Source organism: Diabrotica virgifera, chromosome 3 (genome assembly GCF_917563875.1).
Source record: "Diabrotica virgifera virgifera chromosome 3, PGI_DIABVI_V3a".
In the NCBI taxonomy this organism is placed as follows: Eukaryota; Metazoa; Arthropoda; class Insecta; order Coleoptera; family Chrysomelidae; genus Diabrotica; species Diabrotica virgifera.
Window position 1 is genome coordinate 73963009 of NC_065445.1, and position 25044 is coordinate 73988052.

Sequence of the window (25044 nt, forward strand, 5' to 3'; positions counted from 1 at the left end):
GAAGTGGGCAGCGTGAATGTGTAAATAGCTCACTCGCGCTGCTGTTGCTCATGCTACTGTCATTGCACGGCGCTCCCTCAAAAGTCGGTTTTTGAGATGGAAGTCAAAGGACTGGCAGCGCGAGCGCGAGTAAGTATTCACATTCAACTACTCTCTCTATCTCTCTCTCTCACTTGCCGCCGACAAAGCGGCAAGTGAGTAAGGGAGCAAGACGATGCTATCGTCACATTCCATTCTTGAGAGTCATTCGGTAAATGAGTTGTGAGGACATTGGCGAGGAATTGATGTGAACACCTCACTCACGTCGATATCGCATTTCGGGAAATATTTCAGGCAGCGGCAGCAGCAGTGGCAATGGCTAAGTATAAATCCGGCATAAAGAATCGTTTCCATGAAGGCAAACTTTACAGTCGAAGGCCATTGAGATCTCCAGAGGCAAACGCGCTGCAATATTAGAGTGGTGTCATAGCAGAATAAGACAAAACGCAGAAGAATATAGACAGACTTTAAGGGAAAACTATAAACAAAAAGTAGCAAAGGAAGAGTCAGAAATTAATAAGATTAATGAAGAAATGAAAGAAAAACTCTTGGAAGCGGGAATGAAAAGTGCCAAAAAACTAAGAACAAAAGAAAATAGATTAAGTAGCGGGACAGTTAAGTTAATGGAAACTAGACGAAAACTAATAAGCGAAAACAAAAGAAACACAGTAGAATACGTAGAACTAGACAAACTTATTAGGAGAAAAACCAGAGAGAATCTAAGAAAACACACTGAAAATGAAATCGAGAAAGTAATTGAGAGAAATGAGGGCCTAAAATGCTTACGACTAAATTTAGGGAAACCACTACTCATTTCAATTAAGGATGAAACAGGACGGGAAGAGAGGAGAAAAGATAAGATATCAGAAGAAGTAGAAAGGTTTTATAAAGAACTATACACCTCAAAGGAAGATGCAAGCTTCAACACTCAGGAATATATCAAGAAAACAATCACGAATGTAAACTCAGAAACATTACCAAAAATAGAAAATTATGAAATAGAAGCAGCACTATCACAATTAAAGAACAACAAAGCACCAGGACCAGATGGAATCCTTGCTGAAATGTTGAAAGAAAGGAAAGAAGAAATCTTACAAACATTAAGAAATCTATTTAATCAGTGTCTACATAAAGGAGAAATACCCGACGAATGGAACGAAAGTCTTACAATCCTGCTATTTAAGAAAGGCGACAGAAAGGTAATAAAAAATTACAGACCCATCTCACTGCTGTCGCAAACGTATAAACTATTCATGAGGATTATCAACAACAGGCTAACACACAATAATTGGACTCGTATCAACCAGTAGAGCAGGCAGGATTCCGAAAGGGATATAGCACCACTGACCATCTTCTAACAATTAGGACACTAATAGAAAAAGCCATATAGATCTGCACTTAGCGTTCGTTGACTACGAAAAAGCATTTGACAGCGTGGAAATGTGGGCAATAGAAAAAGCTATAAACAACTGTAGAATAGATTCCAGATACAGAATACTAATACATAATATATATATAAGAAAGCAACAATGACAGTACAATTGGAAGAAACCACAAAACCCATACCAATTGACAGAGGAGTGCGACAGGGAGATGTTATTTCTCCTAAACTATTTACATTAGCAATGGAAGATGTTTTCAAAACAATGGAATGGACAAACATGGGAATAAACATAAATGGAAAGAAACTAAACCACCTAAGATATGCAGACGATGTAGTAGTCATAACATCAAATTTTGAAGAACTACAAACCATGCTAACCGAACTAGCAAATGAATCCGAACAAATAGGTCTAAAAATGAATTTTGCCAAAACAAAAACAATGACAAACACCAAGATAATAGAAACGTAATACTAAACGACACCACAATAGAAGCGGTTAATGATTATATATATTTGGGACAGATGGTAAAGATAAATAAGGAAAACCAAACAGCGGAGGTAAAAAGAAGGGTCAGATTAGCCTGGGCAGGATTTGGAAAATTAAAATGGGTCCTAAGAATAAAAAAAATACAACAATACTTAAAAACAAGAGTGTTTGACCAGTGCATACTCCCAATTCTCACATACGCATGCCAAACATGGACCTTGACCAAGGCAAACATGGATAAAATAATGAAGACACAAAGAGCCATGGAGAGAGCAATGTTAGGAGTAAAATTGACAGACAAAAAGCAAAACAACTGGGTAAGAAATAAAACAAAAGTCAAAGACGCAGGACAACATATAGCCAGGCTAAAATGGAGCTTCGCAGGTCATAACGCTAGACAAACGGACAACAGGTTTAATACCGCGATACAACAATGGAGACCATGGACAGGAAAGAGAGCAAGAGGACGACCCCAGATAAGATGGGAGACGACATTAAAAAGATATGAGGAACGCACTGGAAACAGAAAGCACTCAACAGAAGGGAATGGAGGAAACTGGGGAAAGCCTATGTTCAAAATTGGACGAATTAAAGGGCAAAAGAAGAAGAAGAAGAAGAAGAAGTCAAAAATATCAAAACTGGGATGCGAATAATTGGGGTATAGTTTTATTCTACGACGCATCAAGATGTGGATTATAGCCAGATTCTCGAAGAGTAAGAGGGTAGAGACGATCTGGAAATGTAGAACGCTTAAAACATGTCCAGGACGTTTACACATACAAAGGTGGTACAGTAATATCAGCAGTATCGCGACACCACTCTACAATCTATCGCTTATCCGTTTACTAGGGCGTTTCGGCAAAACTTCCACCTCATGCATAATAATATTCGTCCACATGTCGCACGCGCAGTAACATACTGGCTTACCAACGACGGTATTGATGTGTTGCCTTAGCCAGCACAATCTCCCGACCTGAATCCCACCGACCATGTATACATGGTCATGCTTCAGTGAAGGATTACTCCACATATGGGTACCATATATACGCCGTTTCGTTTCCGAGAGCGTATGATAGAAGAATGGGCAAACGTACCTCAACAGCAAATCGACAATCGCATTTTGTCGATGAACGACATATTATGTAGAGCCGTAATAAATCAGGGTGGACACCACACTTTGTATTAATTTTGTTTTTATTACAACTATATTTTGTGATGATCAATTTTTTTTTAATTGTACTTTTGTTATTTTTGACATTTCAACAAATTTTGTTGTAGGTACAGGCCCGGCCCTAGGGATTTTGCCGCCCTGGGCAAGATCGGCGAGTGCCCCCTCCTCTTCTTAGTAGAAGACCCATAACTCACCACCTTCCTTCAGTGATCGCCAAGATTGTATTTTTATTGATGTGTGCTTTGTGCTAAATTATTTAATATGCCATTTTTTACCTAATTTGAACGATACCTGCTTAAAAATATGTAGGATACATTTGCAATATTTTCATGACATTTTACCACACTTACTTTTTTAAGTAAGTAGCACTCTTCTTGCCTTGGCACGGGAAAAGTCTTTTAATAATTCTCCAAGATCCAGGAATTCTGTAATTTCGTGTTCAATAGATTGTCGCTAGAGCACTCAAACGTTCCTCGGACATAGTTGATCTTAAGTAATTTTTTATAAGTTTTAGCTTTGAAAAACTTTTCTTTCCAGATGCCACTGTCACTGCTAGGGTTAATAGAATCCTCAAAGCAACACTAACGTTGGGTGCGAAATCAAAATCATACTCTCTAATCATTTTCAGGGTCTCAAGATGTGTACTCTTAGGCTTCACAATCGTGGAAAGTACTTTGAGTTTGAGTTCATCTTTTGATTAGCATAATTTAGATCTTTTAACTCATCAAAAGTTAAAGCATCACACAGCTTAAAACATTTATCTGATAAATAACTAGCAGTCATATCCTTAATTTGGTATATGTCGTACAAAAATTAGAAAAATTTATGTAGGTAGTAATGTAGTTCATGAAGTAAAATGTCATGCCATATTACCACACAGCAAAAAAAAATAAAATCACGGATTTGATTCGCCAAACAGCTTGCCTCATGAGCAACCTATTTATCGTTGTTTTTATTGACATTGATTTCTACAAGAGCATTGTAGATTTCTTTAATTTGGTATCAGCTCGGAGTAAATGCATCAATTCTACTTTCCCATCCAGTTTCGGACAACGGTTTCAACGTTGTGATAGAAATGTGATTTTCCAGTATAAACGAACGATGAATAGATGCTGAGAAAAAGTTGTAAGTTTTTTCCACTAAAGAAGACGACTACATTGAGTGAATGGCTAGAACATGGGACAAAAAGTTCTTCCGTTTTCATGTTTGCCTCATTATCATAGGTATCATTGTCCTCTCATATCTTCCAAAAGTATCCCCAGTTCATTCAGTTTTTGCTTTCTTTAAGTCCCAAGCTATTAGTTTCCAATACGGACATAAATCTAAGAAAATGTTTAGTAATTTTAAGCTTTGTGAAGAGGAATCTAAATCAACAAAACGTACAACAATTTAGTCTGTTCCACTCCAGAAATATCAGGTGTACAATCTAAAATTATGCTATAATACTTTGCTGATTTCAAAACTTAAAAAATTTATTTTTGATTTGGTCATGGAGGAGCTGAATAATTTCGTTTTGAATACGTTTACCTAAGTAGTGATGCTGCTTGTTACTACTATTCGTTGTTCTCCTAATGCGCTCTTTTAAAACAGAATCAAATTTTCCAAAGAGCTAAATAAGCTTTAAAAATTTATTTTTGTGATGAAAAAGTTTATCAGAATCGCCCCTCAATGAAAGACAGTGTTGTGCTAAGAACTGTTATTGATATAAGTCGTTCTATTACATTTTTCCAATGACGAGTTTCTGAATTTAGAACTTTTTGTGTTTCTTCTTCTATGGTTTTGCCCGATTCTAGTCTAATTGCTAGTTCTACCCACTGTCGCTGTGACTGTAGATGAGCTGGAGAGTTAGCGTGGCTGGACAAAGCTTCAACCATATGTTTCCAATTATTATATCCATTTTCGGTAAATTTCATTTTAGTGAATTTAATTTAGTTCTTATTCCACTATTCTTATGCGATGCAGTTGAAGGCGGTGTTGTAGATTTCCAGTTGAATGAACCTTGCAATTGTTATTGTTTCACTTATTTAATTCTCGTTTTTACAGTTGCAGTTTTGTCGCTCTTGTTCATAATATTGATTTTTTATATTAAAAACATAATTTATTATTTCTTCAATTTCAAAAATTGGCTATTATCTAAAATTTGCCGCCCTGGGCGGCCGCCCAGTTCGCCCACCCCTGGGGCCGGGCCTGTGTAGGTATATTAAGAGCGTTTGCGGGTACCTGTCGGCGACTAGTCGTTAACAATTCGTAACCTCACCATCAGGCGCGGATCCAAGGGGGGGGTCAATGGGGTCAATTGCCCCCTCCTTGAGACTTCGGCTGGTGTCGCCTTTTTTTAAGAAAGAGATAATTACGATTGAAAATAAATAGTGAGTTTTGTGTCCTGTTGACAACTGAATAACGGAATGAAACATAAAACAGAATTCCTTCTCCAAAGTACGTGTTCTCGGTCTTACTGTATGGTTTCGAGTCTTGGACTGTGAATAAAATCGATCTACTTACCTAAATCGCCTTGAGGCTTTCGAAATGTGGTTCTATAGAAGAATTTTAAAAGTATCTTGGGTGAAGAAGATTCGAAACTCCACAATACTAGAACGTCTCAGCAAGACTACTGAGATTATAGAAGGCATCAAAAAGAGAAAAGTGGAGTATTTTGGACATGTAATGAGAAGTTTCAAATATAGGTTGCTACAAAATATTAGGCAAGTGAAAATATAAGGCAAACGCAGTCCAGGACGAAATAGAACTTCGTGGTTGATTTAGGTTGGTAGTGAATGAAATTAAGATAGCTATGATAGTAACCAACGTTCTGAAAGGACATGGTATATGAAGAAAAATAAAGTAACAGCCCATACCGAAAAAAATCCTGCGTACGCGAGTGGCGAGAAATTTTTTATTTCATTGCCCCTCCTTCCAAGGTTGCTGGATCCGCCGTTGCCTCACCTAACATAAATAATACCGTTAATAGATAAATAAACAAGGTATATTTACTTTTAATTAATATTAATAACTAATTATCCACAGAGAACGGCAGTTCTCACCAGTGGCGCACAACACCCCTACATGCGACACTATATATACAGGAAATTTTCGATTTTCTAAACCTGACTGAATTGAAAATTGGGCCAAATCCCATCTTAAAGTTTAGGAAAAGACTCGTCCATCCATATGTTACTTCTCCATTTTGGTCCAAGGGTGTGGATTTTACGGCCCTTCCCATTTAAAGCCTGTTTTTCGTTCTCGTCCCCAAAACTCCCAAAAATTTCAAAAATTTAAGCCGGACCTTTGCGGCTTCTGATAGCACAGATCATTACCTTTCCAACGCATGTTTAATTTTGAAAATCGGTTATACCATTCAAAAGTTATCGAGCTCAGAAATATGACTCAATTTTTATTTAAAAAATGGAAAATGTTTGTGGATATGTATGTATGTATGTATGTGTGTGGAAAAGTTAAACCGATCTGAATTTTTTTTCTGTGTTTCAAGAGGGTGTGAAGGCCGATTCAGAACCGGTCTAATTTTTGACTTCTGACTACCCGTAAGTTAGCTAGAGGACTAGGTAAATACAAAATAGCATATTTTTTGGGCGTATATATCTTAGGTTCAAGGAGAGACAGGAAAACCGAAAATACACCAAATCAATAGGGTTGCGCCAATAATTGAGCGTTTGTAGAAGGACTCAGGACGCGTCTAACGGTGTATACCTTATATCTGGGAAAATTCGAATTATTAAGTTCTAGGCTTCATAAGTATGATCAAATCTATTTCTTATGGGAAAAAACGGTTTTTCAAGCTCAATAATTCCTGTAATACGTTCAGTTATCATACTCGATCTTGGTTGCATCAGATACTACTTGTCCATACGTTTCAAATTCGTGTTTAGTGATCAACATCAGGTAAGCCGTTCAGAAGTTATAGAGCTCCAAAAGTTTAATTAGTCCAGGAACTGAAATTTTTCACTTCGCAATTTTTACAGAATGGATAGATTTGCTTAAAAATTTGACAATAAGTAGTAGATAGTCCAAGGATCAAAATCTATATGATGCCGAACGACGCTTTTACCATGGGGTGGTTGCCACCTCATCTCGAGGGTGGAATTTTTTTTTATATTTTGACTGCAAATGCTTGAAAAAATATTAATTATAAGCAAAAAATGTTCATTATACATTTTTTTGATAAAATTAATAGTTTTCGATTTATTAGTTATCGAAGCTGTTAGTTTTATATCGGAAAGATTACCAGATAACGGCAGTTCTCGCCAGTGGCGCAGAAATAAACCCCCCTACACGCGACACTATTATATACACGAAATTTTCAATTTTCTAAATCTGACTGAATTGAAAATTTTGCCAACTCCCATCTTCAAGTTCAGAAAAAGATTCACCCATTCATATGTCAACCATCCATTTTGGTCCAAGGGTGTCGATTTTAAGGCCCTTCCTATTTAGGGTCTGTTTTTCGTTCTGGTCCCCAAAACTCCCAAAAACTTCGAAAATTTAAGTCCAACCTTTGCGGCTTCTAACAGTACTGATCGTTACCTTTCCAACGCATGTCTAATTTTGAACATTACCAGAGAACGGCAGTTCTCGCCAGTGGCGCACACCCACACCACCCTACACGCGACACTATATATACACAAAATTTTCGATTTTCTAAATCTGACTGAATTGAAAATTGGGCCAACTCCCATCTTAAAGTTCAGAAAAGACTCACCCATTTATATGTCAACCATCGATTTTGGTCCAAGGGTGTAGATTTTACGGCTCTTCCTATTTAGGATCTGTTTTTCGTTCTCGTCACCAAAACTCTCAAAAAGTTTAAAAATTTGTCCAACCTTTGCGGCTTCTAATAGAACTGATCATTACCTTTCCAACGCATGTCTAATTTTGAAAATCGGTTATACCATTCAAAAGTTATAGAGCTTAGAAATGTGACTCAATTTTTATTTAAAAAAGGGAAAATGTTTGTGGATATGTATGTATATGTGTTTTAAAGTTAAACCGATTTGATATTTTTTCTCTGTATTTAAAGAGGGGGTCAGGGCCGATTTAGAACCGGTGTAGTTTGTGACTTTTGACCATCCATAAGCCAGCTATAGGACTTGGTAGGTACAAAACAGCATATTTTTTGGGGGTATATATATTCGGATCAAGAAGAGGCAGGAGAACCGCAAATGCATCAAATCAATAGTCTTGACTTTCAAATGGTGTCTAAGCCGTCAGGATTAGACATACATACGGCTCAGTATAGCCGAAAAACTGAAAAACTAAACTTTGAAAATTTTGGTTTTTCGACAATTACTCAACATTTCAACGTACGAATTGCGCCAATAACTTAGCGTTTGTAGAAGGACTCAAGACGAATCTAACGATGTATACCTCATATCCGGGAAAATTCGAATTTTTAGGTTATAGGTTTCATAAATATGATAAAATCTATTTCCTCTGGGAAAACGGTTTCGAAAGCTTAATAATTCCTGTAATAGCTTCAGTTATCATACTTGACCTTAGATCCATCAGATACTACTGGTCAATACGTTTCAAACTCATGTTTACTGATCAAAATCGGTTAAGCCGTTTAGAAGTTATTAAGATACAAAAGTATAATCCAATTAACGATTATTCCCCAAATGGTTTATGTTTATGTAGTTGTAGTGGTTACGACGCTAAATTTGATCTGGCAACGGGCAATCCGACTTCATTTACCGGCCATCTCAATATAGTTTTTTTTTCAATATATTTCGAATAGAAAAAAATCTAGTGTACATTCGATGGACACTAGATCATTTGGGAGATAATGCAACAAAGGTGACAATTTATAAAGCTTGACGTGTAATAGAGGAACATTGCATTCAACTTCATACATTTAATTTATAAATAACTTTGAAAAACTCCTGATACAAGAATAAAAAACCGCTAAACGCCGTAAAAATGAGTGACGCATAAAATATTCCAGCTACAAAAGATCTGATATGAATGTTACGTGGCGCAAAAATGGATTTTCATTTGATGCAAAAAAAAATTTTAGTTTTATTTTAAAATATTTTTTCCATAATATTTGCTAAATTTGAAGTAAACGCGCCACAAAAGAGTTTCAAAATTCAAACTGTATCAAAGTTACTCTTTTGTGGCGCGTTTACTTCAAATTTAGCAAATATTATGGAAAAATATTTTAAAATAAAACTAAAATTTTGTTTTGCATCAAATGAAAATCCATTTTCGCGCCACGTAACATTCATATCAGATCTTTTGTAGCTGGAATATTTTATGCGCCACTCATTTTTACGGCGTTTAGCGGTTTTTTATTCTTGTTAAATTATACTAAGTAAATATACCTTGTATATTTATCTATTAACGATATTATTTATCTTATTTTAAAGTGCGCACAGAGACGTAGCTACCGCCATATCAGCCGTATCAATTATACGGGGCCCCCGACATTCAGGGGCCCCAACGCGGCATGTCGAAACAAAATTCTGTTTATCGTATTAGTCTGTTTATCGTATTATTTTTTGTGTCTTTAATTTTGAAACATTTTTGACACTAGATTATTAAATTATGCCATATTAAATTTTTTTAAATTTTGATGAAATTCAAAAAACGAAAAAATTTTAAACTGATTTTTCTAGAAAAGGGTGTATCCTACCGATTTAAAGTCAGACTAACTTTTAGTAGTAGAATACCATACAATTTAATAATCCTGTGTCAAAAAAGTTAAAGACAAAGAAGTTATGCGATAAAATAACCGTTGCCCTACCCAAAGAGGACGCATATGACCGGTACTAGGAATTCGCAATTTATGAAATAGATTTATCTCTGGAAGATAAATAGCCGTACCAGTTTTCTTCTTCTTCTTCTTCTTCTTCTTCTTCTTCTTCTTCTTTATGTGACTTTGGCTATCATCCTAGCAATTTTAATTTTGTTTGCGGCGTTTCTGAATAACTCGATCGATGTTAGTCCAAACCATTGGCGTAAATTTTGAAGCCATGAGTGTCTTCTTCTTGCGCGTCCGCGTTTGCTTTATATTTTACCCTGTATTATCAGTTGGAGTATATGATATTTATCATGTCTCATAATATGACCGAGGTATTCAAGTTTCCGTTTCTTAATTGTGTAACAGTTTTAGTTCTTCTAAATAGATGTGTTCTAGAGGTATTTCAAAAAAACGAATTAAAAGGCACCATCTTCCCTTAGGAAGCCTTCCCAGGAATATACAGTTAAAATATTTCCAATTATTAATGAAACACCCTGTATTGTTTTGTTTTATTTCATTAACTTTTATTTTGTAATAATATTCACGATTTGTGTAATTTCAGTAAACTGTATTTGTTGTTGTTTTTTTCATACTCTTTGTATTAACCTACGCATTTTCCATAAAATTGTAAAATTTTTAGTGACAATAAAAATTATATTTCTATTCTATTCTATACACACGTTTTTGCTGCTTTTGTTGCACTTTTTTTAGCACTATCCCATATCAGTCGTGGAAAAGGGCCCCGCGACAAACTTTGATAGGGGGCCCCTGTGGGGCTGGCTACGCCACTGAGTGCGCATGCGATTTGCTGACAATTTGTAGCCGACAGTTACCCGCGAACGCACCTATAGCCCAGTAAATGAACGGGAAATTCGGCGATACCGTGTAATTTTCAGGGGCAACTCCGAATTGCATGAAAATTTGGATATAAGTTCTACTTACACTCCACTTCAAAGTTGAAATTGTGCCGTTGGTTGCTTTTACTTGGGGGGTGACAGTCACCCCTTCTTAGGGGTGAAAAAACATACGTTCAAGATAAGACCGCAAATGGATAAATTGACTGATTTTAAGCAACTTTTGTTCTATAGAGTTTTTTACGTAAGTCAATACTTTTCGAGTTATTTGCGAAATGAATTTGTCGAAAAATGTTGATTTTTAGACAAAGAAACTACGTTTTCAGACGGTTTTTCGCAAATAACTCAAAAAGTAAATATTTTATCGAAAAAATATCCTTAGCAAAAGTATAGCTTATAAAAAACCAAAAAAAATGGTGTATCAGTTAAGTCTATCAATCAAATTTTTTTTTATAGTTTGTTTACTGTGCAATCAGTCTAAAAAAAAAACAGACCATAAACATATTTGTTGAAATTTACAATGGCCCGAAGAGAAATATTTCAATAAATATTTACTCTACATGAGTATTACAATTACGTTTACAATTAGTGTTTCTTAAGTTAAGAATGGTAAATCTAATGGAAATTTTTGCTTAAGGCGTCTTATTTGTTGACTATTGTCTAATAAATTTAGCGCTAACACATTTGGGTGGTTTTCTAGTCGCTGTAAATATTTATCACTGTGTGACACTATCACTTCACTCACAGTTGGCACTTGAAGGTCTTGTAGGATGTCTTTGTTGCTTACAAACCACGGCGCATCAGTTATTGCTCGTAACACCTTGTTTTGAAACCGGTCCATGATTGCTAGATTGGATTTTGAAGCAGTGCCCCACAACTGTATTCCGTACGTCCAAATTGGCTTGAGTATGGCATTGTATGCTAGTAATTTATTTCTCAACGACAACTGGGATTTTCTTCCGAGCAACCAATAGTATTTTCTATATATGGTATCAAGATGTTTTCTTTTTTTCCATATATGAGTTTTCCAAGTGAGTCTCTTGTCCATATGTAGGCCTAAGTACTTTACAGTATCTACCGTTGGAAGGGGAGCATTGTTGAGTGATATTTGAGGAGAATCGCTATGACATTTAGTGAATACTATGTGGCTTGATTTGGATTCGTTAAGTTTTATCTTCCATTTCTTAGTCCATTTCTGGACTTTATTTAGGTTTTCTTGGAGTTGGTCTGCTGCAACAACGGGATCTGAATGTACCGCCATTATTGCAGTATCGTCTGCAAATGTGGCTGTATATACTTTATTGTCCGTAGGCAAATCGGAGGTAAATAGTAGATACAGGATCGGCCCAAGAACGCTACCTTGAGGAACGCCTGCCTTTATGAGATGTAGACCGGATATCTCGTCTTCATATTTTACCTGGAAATATCTTTCTTTTAAGTATGAGTATAGTATCTCATACATGTTCTGGTGTAAGTCCCTTTTTAGTTTATAGAGTAGCCCCTGATGCCATACCTTGTCAAAAGCTTGACTCACATCGATGAATGCAGTTGAGCAATATTGCTTACTTTCAAAAGAGTTTTGGATTAATTCTACCAGTCGATGGATTTGTTCAATTGTTGAATGTTTGATTCTAAATCCAAATTGGTGTATCGGTAGAAGTTCTTTTTCTGCAATAATTTTCATTAGTCTCTTAGCTAGTAATTTTTCCATAATTTTCGACATGACAGGCAGTAGACTTATTGGTTGGTATGAAGTTGTTTCGTGTTGAGGTTTACCAGGTTTAGGGATTAGTATTATTTGCGCTACCTTCCATTGCGCAGGAAAATATTTAAGTCTTATGACAGCGTTAGTAAGGTAGGTTAACATAAGTATTCCTTTTCGCGGTAGTTCTTTCATAATTCTTCCAGTGATTAGGTCGTGTCCTGGAGCTTTTTTAGGGTCTAGCTCTGTTTTTATAATGCACCGTACCTCATTTGGTGTAATATGTTGTATTTGCTCATCTGATGGTATTTGTGCATCAAGAAATGCTATAATTTCGTCATCTGTGTCTTCTCTTGTTGAGAGAGGTTTGAAAACTGTTTCAAGATGTGTAGCGAAAATTTCTGCTTTCTCTTTATTTGTTTTTGCCCAACTTCCATCAGGTTTCCTTATCGGTGGAATATGTTCTTTGGGATGCTTTAATTTTTTAGTTGCTTTCCATAAGCTGTAATTTGTATCCTTTGTTGTCGTTAGGTTTTCGACATAGTTTTGGAAGCTCTCATTTTTAATGCTCGATAGGTAGTCTTTTAAATGTTTCGCTGCTGTTATAATTGGTTTTATCTGCAGGGTGTCTTGTGTTTTGCCAGATCTTTCTTAAGTGGCGCTTTTCTTTAATCTTCTCCCTTATACTAGGAGGACAGTGACTTCTGTTTTGGGTTCTGACCAATGGTGGAGTTGATTCCCACGAGGCATACTGTATTAATTCTGTAAATTGTTGTACTTGGTTTTCCAATTCTTGGTGTGTTTTTAAAGATATATTGAGGTTTACTTCATTTTCTAATATTTCTCTAAATAGATTCCAGTTGGTAGCTTGATTATGGAGAATCAGTGGTTTTGGTTTTTTTTGGATATTTGTATGAATCGTAGCTATTATTGGTGTATGATCTGAGGCAATATCATAATTAGGTTCGATGGTTAAATAATTGTTGGAGAATCCTTTGGTCACAAAGAAGTCAAGGCAATCTGGGTATTTCTGAGGGTCTGTAGGCCAGTAGGTTGGTGTATAGGTGGACAGATGATTTAGGTGTAGTTCTTGAATGACTTGATGCAGTATTCTTCCTCTTCCTGGAGCTGTTAGACGAGATCCCCAGCTAGTGTGCTTAGCGTTATAGTCGCCTCCTGCTAGGAATCTGTTGCCGTTATTTCTAAATAATTCTGTAAACATTTCTTTATTTGCTCGATAGTTTGGTGGGCAATACACCGCTGTTATTGTAATTGGTCCATTCCAATCCTCTATTACTACGCTGGTTGCCTGTATGTCATTTTTTTCTACTTTGTTAAGGAGATAGTGTTTAAGTCCATTTCGAATTAACACTGCTGCCCCAGCTCTGGCTAATCGATCTACATCGGGATGGGCTGCATTGTAAACTTCAAAATTTGGGATTTTGAAACTAGTTTTTGAGGTAAGGTGTGTTTCAGAGACTAACAGTGTGTCAATTTTGTTAGTTACTAGGAATACTTCTATTTCGTGTTTGTGTTGCTTTATGCCATTTGCGTTCCATAGTGCAATAGTAAGTAGCTTAGCCATTACACTTATTTGTGATGGCCTGTTTTAGCTCTTCTCTAAGTTCTTTGATTTCCAGGATTAGTTGGTTTATTGTAGTTTGTTGCTGTTCTATTACATGTTGTAGGTATTGTGTAAAACTACTATTTTGGTTTGTGTCTGGTGCATTTTGCTGTTCAGCAACCGGTCTTGCCATAGGTCTCATTTTTTTTGGTGGCATTTGCATAAGTACCTGATGTTTGGGGCAAGTTTTCTATACTGTACAAGACTGATTTTAAGCAACTTTTGTTCTATAGAGTTTTTTACGTAAGTCAATACTTTTCGAGTTATTTGCGAAATGAATTTGTCGAAAAATGTTGATTTTTCGACAAAGAAACTACGTTTTCAGACGGTTTTTCGCAAATAACTCAAAAAGTAAATATTTTATCGAAAAAATATCCTTAACAAAAGTATAGCTTATAAAAAACCAAAAAAAATGGTGTGTCAGTTAAGTCTATCAATCAAATAAAAACAAAGTTGTAGCTCATGAAAAATACGTTCTTATTCGTCTACTTCCAAATCAAATATTTCAAGGTGAAATCACCGAAAAATTAAGCACTTTTCAGGAAAACCCCATTTAAACTTTTTTAAAGTGTTTATAAAAAGCTTTGTTTTAATTGTTAACAAAAGTTTTAGCATTAAAAATAAGCGAGTTACGCTCAAAATAAAGTTAGCCCTCTTTTTTTTGTAAAAAATCATGAGAATCTCGCCGTGTTTAGCTCTCCAAATGAAATTAATCGCTACCGCTTTACAAACAATTTACTTACCCATCTATTTTTTATACGATCTGTCAGTCTCAACGGTTTAAACTGTTTATTTTTGAAAGGGTTATAATTGAGAAAGCTTTAATGGGTCACTAATCACGAGTGTATGCAAATTTTGAACAGCCATATCTTAACCAATTTTTGTCTTACGGAGAAACAAAATGAAACTAGCATATTTATAATAGCAAAACCTACATTTTTTTACTGTTTAAGATTTTTCTTATCACTAACACTTTTTAAGTTATTTTGAAAAAATGAAATTTTTCAAAAATTTTTAGAATTTTTTTTTTACTATAAAACCAAATATTTTTAAAAGTAAGCACTTCAAACCAATCAAACTTACAGATCATATAAACAATACACATACAGTTAAAATAGATGGTAAAGCCAAACGGTTAGTTTCATTTAGGGTGCTAAATAGAGGGAGGTTTTCACGATTTTTTTTACCAAAAAAAAGAAGGGTCAACTTTTTTTTCAGTGTAACTCGTTTATTTTTGATGCTGTAAACTTTTGTAAAAAACAAATAAAAAGCTTTTTTCTATACTTTAAAAATGTTAATAAGGTTTTTTCGAAAAACGTTTCTTTCTTCGGTGATTTCGCGTTGAATTATTCGATTTGGAATTAGACGAATAAGAACGTATTTTTCATGAGCTACAACTTTGCTTCTACTCAATTTGTAGACTTTACGGGTACACCATTTTTTCGTCTTTTTATAGGCTACACTTTTGGTAAAAATATTTTTTTCAAAAAAATATTTACTTTTTGATTTATTTGGGAAAAACGGTCTGAAAACGTAATTTTTTTATCGAAAAATCAACATTTTAAATCGCGAATAACTCGAAAAGTATTGACTTACGTAAAAATCTTTATAGAACAAAAGGTGCTTAAAATAAGTCAATTTGTCCATTTCCGGCCTTATTTTAAACACGCGTTTTTCACCCCCCGAGAAGGGGTAAATGTCACCCCCAAGTAAAAGCAACCAACGGCACAAATTCAACTTTGAAGTGGAGGGTAAGTAGAACCTAAATCCAAATTTTCATGCAATTCGGAGTTGCCCCTGGAAATTACACTTCAAAACGGTCATTTATTGGGCTACTAATACTAACTTTATTTTTAAACCAAGAGGAGTAAACATAACTTAGGTAATTAACCTATGAAATGCCTAAAAAATTTGATAACAGTGGAGTAAACTTGCCTGAGGTTGGACCAATTACAAACAAGCTTTACGGCGCGGGAAATTTGAATTACTCCTCTTGGTTTAAAAACAGACTATAGTCACGACAAATCGATAATTATGTATCTAAAATAATTAAAGAAGAAATTACGTTTTATTTTTAAAAATATCCCTTTTCCGATGTGTAAATATGTATACAGTACGTCCATAAAGTAAGGCATAAATTCATTATTTCGTAAACCGGCGCGGCGACTTTAAGGAAAAATCCCGAAACAGGTCGACTTTTATTTTTAAATTCCGATTTTTTGGCATATACCTATATAATACTAGTGACGTCATCTGGGCGTGATAACGTAATCGATAATTTTTTTAAATAAGAATAGGGGTAACGTAATAGCTCATTTGAAAAGGCATTTAATTCTCTATTTACTAATATAAACATTTTCATAATTATTTATACAGGCTGTCAAAAAAAAAAAAATTTAAATTAAATTAATTGACACAAAAACATGAATGTATGTAATTTGTTTAAGAGGAAACAGTAGCGATCAACAGGTAGCGAAAACGCGTTCCAAGATTGCGGTTGTAATTTTGAATATTTTTTTGAGATATTTGGGACACGTATTCGTAATATAATAAAGAATGGCGGTACAGAGCCCAATTTGAAAAATATATTAATATGTGGAAATTACTCTGTAATTAAATACAATATTAAAAAAACGAGCCTGTACCGCCATTAAGAAGAACAAAAAATACACTTTCTTCAAATAAACTTTTTTATCCGATGCCTAGATTTTGTGTCATTTTGGAAATACTAATTTTTTTTATTTAATTAGTAGTTCCAAAATGACACAAAATCTAGGCATCGGATAAAAAAGTTTATTTGAAGAAAGTGTATTTTTTTGTTCTTCTTAATGGCGGTACAGGCTCGTTTTTTTTTAATATTGTATTTAATTACAGAGTAATTTCCACATATTAATATATTTTTCAAATTGGGCTTTGTACCGCCATTCTTTATTATATTACGAATACGTGTGCCAAATATCTCGAAAAAATATTCAAAATTACAGCCGCAATCTTGGAACGCGTTTTGGCTACCTGTTGATCGCTACTGTATCACCTTAATTCTAAATACATTTTACTTCTGTCAGAAAACAGAAAAATGTTTTAATTTAAAAAATAAACATTGATTTTTGCTTAAACGAAATGTTTAAATAGCCAAGATAGGCAGGTGGGTGACAGCTTTAACATTGAATTTAAGCGAAAAACAATATTTATTTGTCAAATAAACATTTTTTTCCTGTTTTCTGACAACAGTAAAACGTATTTTGAATTAAATAAATTACATACATTCTTCTTTTTTCTCAATTAATTTAATTAAATTTTTTTTGAATACCCTGTACAAATAATTATGTTAATGTTTATATTATTGAATAGATAAATGAATGTCCTTTCAAATGAGCTATCACATGACCCCTATTCTCATTTTAAAAAATCATCGATTACGTCATCACGCCTAGATGGATGACGTCACTAGTATAATATATATTCCAAAAAAATCTTAATTTGAAAATAAAAATCGACCTATTTCGGGACTTTTCCTCAAAGTCGCCGGTTTACGAAATAATGAATTTATGCGTTACATACAAAATATAGAAAATGTGTTTTTACCTTCAATTTTCTCAACAATATTAATTGTACGAACAAAGAATTTGATGCAGTGGTAACATCTATCATATTGAAAAGCAATGGTGTAGTCACTATTATGTTCAGTCTTTTTGTAATCGCAAAGTACTTTAACTCTATTTTCTATGGTCATGAATCGTTCATCAAATTTTGTAACAGTGTCCTTTCCATCTTCTACTGAAAACCATGATCCCCTTAGAATTTCCGGTATGTGGCACTGATTCTCTAGGGTGCTTACTGAGGAAAAAAACAAAAAATTTTAAAATTAAAAAATTAACTTCTAGGCACTATTATTAGGTTATAACTGTTTAACTTTAATTGTTAGACAGTTATTTTATGGAGAAGACAGTAGATAACATGAAAGCTATTCTGAAAATAAAATAAAAACAATAAATCGAATAGTTATCAATAGTCCCAACAGATGAATGAAATCAATATATCAAACATATGCTAATAGTCTTTTTCTTCGTGTGACGTCTTTATTAAGTAGACCGGGCTGTATCGTCGCCTCCGCTAGCGAAATTATTCCGATTCGATTTTTTTCACAAACTTGCTCAAAAAGAGGCCCTTATAACATTTCCACATGGTGCCGGGCGGTGCCGTGGTCGAAAAATTGTTTAAACAATTTTTTTAAACAAATTCACAAAAATAATGTGTTTATTTCGAACATTTTTTTTATATAATCTGGATCATTCTGAGCAAAAAAGGTCTCTTCTCATTTTCCTCTAAAATTGATTGTTGTCGAGTTATATGCGATTAAAAATTTGAAAAATGCGAAAATAGCCATTTTCAAGGCTTAATAACGCGATTAAAAATTATTATTATGAAATTCAAAAAGTAACCAAATCAAGTTTCAAACCCTTTCTTCAAGGTTCTGAAGAGATTTTTGTCATTATTTTATTACAAAGCTGCTATTTTTAATTATTAACAATTAGCGCTATAGTCCAACTGTATCGTCGCCCCCGTTAGCGAAACTGTTTCGATTAGATTTTTTGCACAAACTTACTCAAAAAGAGGTCCTTATAACACATCCACAGGGTGCCGGGCGGTGCCGTGGTCGAAAAATTGTTTAAAAAAATTTTTTTTTTAAACAAATTCACAAAAATAATTTTTTTATTGCGAACGATTTTTTTTAGATAAGTTGGGTTATTCTGAGCAAAAAAGGTCTCTTGTGATTTTTCTCTAAAATTGATTGTTGTCGAGTTATATGGCCATTTTGGCTTTTTTCAAATTTTAAATCACGTACACGTACCGTAATTTTAAATCACGTACAAGAGACCTTTTTTGCTCTGAATGAACCAAATGATCTAAAAAAATTTGCCCGAAATGAAAAAATTGTTTTTGTGAATTTATTTAATAAAAATTGTTTAAACAATTTTTCGATCACGGTACCGCCTGGCACCCTAAGGACTAAGGACCTCTATTGAGTAAGTTTGTGCAGAAAAATCGAATAGGAATAATTTACCTAACGGGAACGACGAAACAGCCTGGACTAAATTTTTTTTCACTAGGTTTCTCCAATATTCAATGTTTGTTTGTTTGGATTTTAACGGGTGTGCACTCTTTTTCCGCTGAGTGTATTCAGCTTCTTTTTCCGTTCCATGTTTTACTAGTGTGAGTGTGTTCTAATATTTGTAGTTGTCTCTTGTTTATCAGTTTCGTCCAGAATTCTTCCTCGTTATTTACTCATGTATCGATGTGGTTTTCTAGTTGTGTGTATGGCCATGTAATTTCATTGTGCACTTGGATATCCTTGATGGCGCATTATATTCTTCCAGTTGCAGACTATTCAGCATATTTTTCACTTTCATTTAGGTACTAACTGGGTATTCTCAACAAAACTTTTAACACTACGTATAGGGATGGACTCGAGTCGAGTCGAGCCGAGTCGAGCCGAGCTTTTGACAAGCTTGAGCTCGGCTAGAAATTTCAAGCCGAACTCAAGATAGAAGCTCGGCTTAAACTTCACTGCATGTTGAGCTCGTGGCTCGTGTTGGCTCGGCTCGAATAGTTTGAGGCGAGACGAGCTCGAACGGCTCACTAAAAAAAAATTTAGTTCGTAATATTGATTAAGAGTGATTATTGAATTTCGTTGTACCAACAATTTAATTTTTTGTTTCAACGAACTTTTAGACATTGATGAATGTATTTGGTTATTGTCACAATAATTATTGAATAATAATTGTGAAAATAACTAGAGTACATTAATCAATAACATTCAATTTATTCAGCCAATAAGTTAGTTTCCTAAATTTAATAAATAATGTTAATTCTGGCAGCAACTCACTTTCTTGATTTCGTAGATGATAAGTAATTACCTTGGTTTATCGTGACAACGTACAGATTTCATTAGAACAATGTACAAATGTTGTTAATATAGAGTAATATTTGATTATTCCATAGATGTAAACTGATTGTTGTGACAACGAATGCATTAATCAATCTACTACTGCGTTTAATAACCACAATCAATGCGTTCATGGTAACAATAAACGCAGTTGTTGAAACAATAAATGTTTTGCTTGACCAATTGAAATGTAACGGCTTTTCCTTATCGTGATACCCCGAGCTTCTCTGTTACCTCTGCCGAAGTGCCGAATAATTTCATTTCGTTTCCAAGTGTATTCCGTACTGGAAGGAAGTTTTCGTGTGTCTATTATCGTATTTATTTTTTCCGAATCCTGAGAAAACTAATTAGTATTCTTGAAAAATTTAAACACAGAACAGGACAGGAGCAACAGAAATTTTCAGACAACAGGAGCCTTAGACCAGTTTGAAGTGGTTAACGAGTTCAATTATCTAGGATCCTACATCAGTAATACAGGATCTTGTGAAACAGAAATACGTAGGAGAATAGGCATGGCCAAAAACGCTATGAGTCGATTATCGAAAATCTGGAAAGATCGCTTCTTGTCGAAGAACACCAAAATAAGATTAGTACGTGCCTTAATTTTTCCCATATTTAATAACGGATCCGAAACATGAACAATGAAATCGGACGACAGAAAAAGGATTGACGCCTTTGAAATGTGGTGCTGGAGAAGAATGCTTTAGATCTCATGGACGGAACACAGAACAAATCACTCAATCCTCCAAGAGCTTAATAGTCAGACTCGACTTTCCTCTATTTGCCTCTCCACCGTCTTAAAATTTTTCGGCCATATTGCAAGAAGAAGTGATGATAATCTTGAGAGACTTTTAATTTTGGGAAACGTTGAAGGGCGCAGAAGTAGAGGTCGCTCACCTACTCGATGGACGGATCAAGTACAGAAAGCCAGTGGAAAAACATTCTCTGAATCCATGAGGGAAGCTCAGGACAGAAGCCGATGGAAAAATATAGTTGCTCGTATTATAGGGAATCACGACACTCAGCAATGAGGAAACGACTGAGGAGGAGGAAACACAGAATAAAATATTACAGTATTATCGAGGGTCTGAAGTCCCTGAGAACTTCTATAATGATTATTTTAATAAGTCACAGGGGTGAAAAAGAGAAAATTTAGTATGATTTTTAATTTCAAATATGTATAGTATGTATACCATTCAAAAGAAACTTTTTGTTTATTCTAAGGGACTTTCAGCCCTCGGTAATAATGTAATCTTTTATTATGCGCCTAAATTTTTCAAAAATACTTATTAGTTTTCTCAGGATTCCAAAAAAATGAATGCGTTATCAAAAAGGATTAAAGTGTTATACATTTTTGGAATCACTATTTCAAACACTTTTAGATGAGCTGTCACATGATGTACTTTCCCAATTAAAAAAATCGAAGTTGTGCCTGTCACCTGAAGAGGTATCGCGTAAAGTTCGAAACATTGATGTTATAATATACTTTGATTATTTTAAAAATCGACTTGTCCGAGAGTTTTGTTTATGCGCTAAAAATAAATAAGTTAATAAGGGCGTGGGGTGGTAACACTTATTCCAGCGCACTGTATAAGTGAAATCATATGAGAAATCACACAGTGTAAAGTCCATTATAGTCTAGGCGCCAAATAGAGGTCACCGTGTCCTTTTCAATTCTGATGGACAAACTCAACGGTTTCTTATGGATTTTTGGCTGCTGATTACGAATTTCGAGGGTGGATTTCGATCCGAGTGGTCAAAAAATTGTTATAAACAATTTAATTGTTTATAAATTGTTTATAAGGCTCTGACTTATAAACTAAAAGAGATAAAAAAGAATGTTCCAAATAAAATTTGTTCGCTGATTAAAAACGAAGAAAAAAACGTTTACTAAACGTAAATCCAACAATTAGAACTCAAGATATTGTAAAATTAGTACACAATGCAAATAGCAAAATGCAAAATAAATATTTTTCGAAACTTTATCGATCCTATCTCAGCTTCTACGCATGAAAATGAGCCTTAGAAGATCTCATTTTTAAGCTTCGTTAATAGGCTTCCAAACAGAGTTTGCTAAATTACTTGATCTTCATTTGTTTTAAAGTTATACCCGTTTGAAGTTATAATTTTCTTAAAAAAATTGTACATTAATTTGTTTATAAGGGTTTCAAGCAAATTTAAGCTATAAACATTTATACTTTAATTAACAATGATGATAGAAGAACTCAAAAGGAACATTTTGAGCTTAGGAAAATGTTTGTAAGTTTATTTTTGGCCAAGATATCGATATTTTAATAGTGCGCTCTGAGGCGCAAGATCGGTTCACCGCGTAAAGGTTCACTCGCTAACTTCTCGATGCAAATTATAATTTCTATGTATATATTATACGTTATCTTCATTTCTCATTTTTGAAGATATTAATAAAATTTTATCATATAATTCTTATAATTAAATCATCATACTGTACCTCGTATTAGCTTTCATTCTATTTACTTGGTCTTCTATTTTTTGTACTAAATGAGAAAAAAACATTAAAAACTAATATTTCAGAAATATAACTAAAAAGGAAGTTGATATTATTTATTAATACTATTTTTAAAAACTTTTTGTTTCATGCATCTGAATCGAGATATACAGGGAATCTCAGCTTTTTGACATCTGCAGAAGTTCTTAGAGAAATTTTTACAGTTACATGGTGGTACTAAGTCTGTTCTTGTCGGCAGTAAAACTAAAACTTTCTGGGGCTTCAGAGTCTAATTATCTATATGATATAGATATAATCTGTCCACTATAATCTATATATAATCTATCCACTATCTAGTGGATAGTGGGCAGTATCCATATAAAGTGGATCTAGTTCTTTTGCAGCATCATCAAGGCACGTCAGTTGTGTGTATGCCGCCACAACATAAATGCTTGTTTTATATGCGATTATGATGCTGCTAAATAACTCGATCCATTTTTATATGGATATTACATATTGGCTCATTTGCATGCGTAGAAGCCGAGCTACGATCGATAAAGTGTCGAAAAATACTTGACTGCTTGACATAGCGCACCATTAAAATATTGATATCTTGACCAAAAATAAACTTACGAATATTTTCTTAAGCTCAAATTATTCCTTTTGAGAACTTCTATCATTATTGTTTGTTTACAGCTCAGATTTGTTTGAAACCCTTATAAACAAATTAATGTACAATTTTTTTAAGAAAATTATAACTTCAAACGGGTATAACTTTAAAACAAATGAAGATCAAGTAATTTAGCTAACTCTGCTTGGAAGCCTATTAATGAAGCTTAAAAATAAGACCTTCTAAGGCTCATTTGCATGCGTAGAAGCCGAGATAGGATCGATAAAGCTTCGAAAAATATTTATTTTGCAATTTGAAATTTGCACTGTGCACTAATTTTACAATATCTTATCTATTTCGTTTAATCTATTTCGTTTTTAGTATTACCGTTGGGACTTATCCATGTCCATTTTCTTTGCGGTTTTTTTGTTAAAAAACGAGTTCATAGCAAAAAGTTGTCTCTCCTCCAAGTAGTTCATTAATGTATGTCCTCTATTATTTCTTTCGCCGTATCCATATTGTTCTATTCTGTGTTCGTCTTCGTCTATTCTTCCCCCTAACTTAGCATTGAAGTCTTCAATTATTAGCGTCAATTTAGTTTTCTTTTCTTCCATAGCGAGTGTTATTTCTTCGTAGAAGTTTTCAATATCTTCATCTTTATATGTGCTTGTTGGTGCGTATACCTGTATAATTTTCAAAGACGTTTTTTTTAATTTAAGCATAATGTAGGCTACTGTCTGATATACCCTTGGTGGATTGTATGTATCTAACGATTCTCTTGTTTATTATAAAACCAACTCCGTTGTTGGTGTTATCTTCATTGCTTTTGTAGTACAGCACGTTTCTCGAGTTTAATAGTATTTTTTGTTCTCCTTTTCTTTTTATCTATGACAGACCGATGACAACCCATTGTATATGAGTTAGTTCTTCTTCTAATTCGTGGAGTTTAGTGTCTTCATTCATGGATCTGATGTTATATGATGTTATGCTTAAATTAATACCTTTTAAAATTGTTTAAATTTATTTACGTTTATTCTTTCTAAAAAAACCTATGGCACTCTAAAAATATGTCGCTAATGTTGTTAATTATTTTATTTAAAATTGAAAAAGGATCAGATCAAAAGTAACTATAAATAAAAAGTATATGTGTAAATAGCAAATATTAAGTTACCTTTTAAAATTAAAGCACAAAACATCAAACTGCACAACTGTTTCTTCATTTTTGTTTATTGTTAATAAAACACTATCACAAGAAATTAATATTTTAAACAAAACATTGATAAAAGAAATGAGACGTTTTCTTTGAGTGCTACCAGTCCCACAGAGTTTACAGTGCTCTGCAAATATTGATGCTTTGATTGGACTGGTCTCTCTATCAAGCTGGAAATTATTGACCCCTCCAGATACAACAAGCATGGGCGTCTCAATATGATATTACAAAATAAAATAATATCTAATATGAATTTAATTTGAAAATAAAAGATTGTTTATTTTTTTGTAAAAGTTCCTTTAGTGGTTCTGGGATGCAAGGTAAGTAATGATCAATCTAATTTTCATTTGATTTGCCGCTTCTGAAACCAAAAACACTTGATCACACCACTTTCAGCCCAGAATTCTCCTTCAACCTTTGTCTACTGACTCCGGTCTCCAATTATTCTAACTTCTTTTTTTAATTGTTAACATGTTGCTGAGTATTCAGCTTTCTCTAACAGATCTATTAAAGGTTCATCCTTACAATCATATTTTGTGACACGTATGATCTATTTATATTTCTGTTTTATATTAAGAACTATTGAACTACATGTGATTTTTGGACAGCGAGGTCCAGGAAGAAGAAGAAAAAAATCCTAGTTAAAGAATCTCAGAACCTGGTTCCACACAACATCTGTGCAGCTTTCCCGAGCGGCTTCAGATAATATACATCAAAAAGAAGAAATCTTCAATATATTTTGGACCTTTGGATCTGATGTACTCAAGCATCCTGATTGAGCTTGAAGTATTATATGTA

At 34.1% G+C, this 25044-nt stretch overlaps 1 protein-coding gene across 2 annotated transcripts in view; it reads right to left on the reverse strand.

Annotated features, from left to right (window-relative positions):
- LOC126881136 (uncharacterized) overlaps positions 1 to 24389 on the reverse strand; it is a 94624-nt gene extending 70235 nt beyond the window's left edge. For both annotated transcript variants that reach the window (XM_050645201.1, XM_050645200.1), the window contains exons 1-2: positions 24208 to 24389; positions 17601 to 17852 (exon numbers count right to left, since the gene is read on the reverse strand). In XM_050645201.1, coding sequence (XP_050501158.1) covers positions 17601 to 17852; positions 24208 to 24256 — 301 coding nt within the window. In that variant the 5' untranslated portion in view covers positions 24257 to 24389. The remainder of the gene's footprint in view (positions 1 to 17600; positions 17853 to 24207) is intronic.
- Between the last annotated feature and the right edge of the window lie 655 nt (positions 24390 to 25044).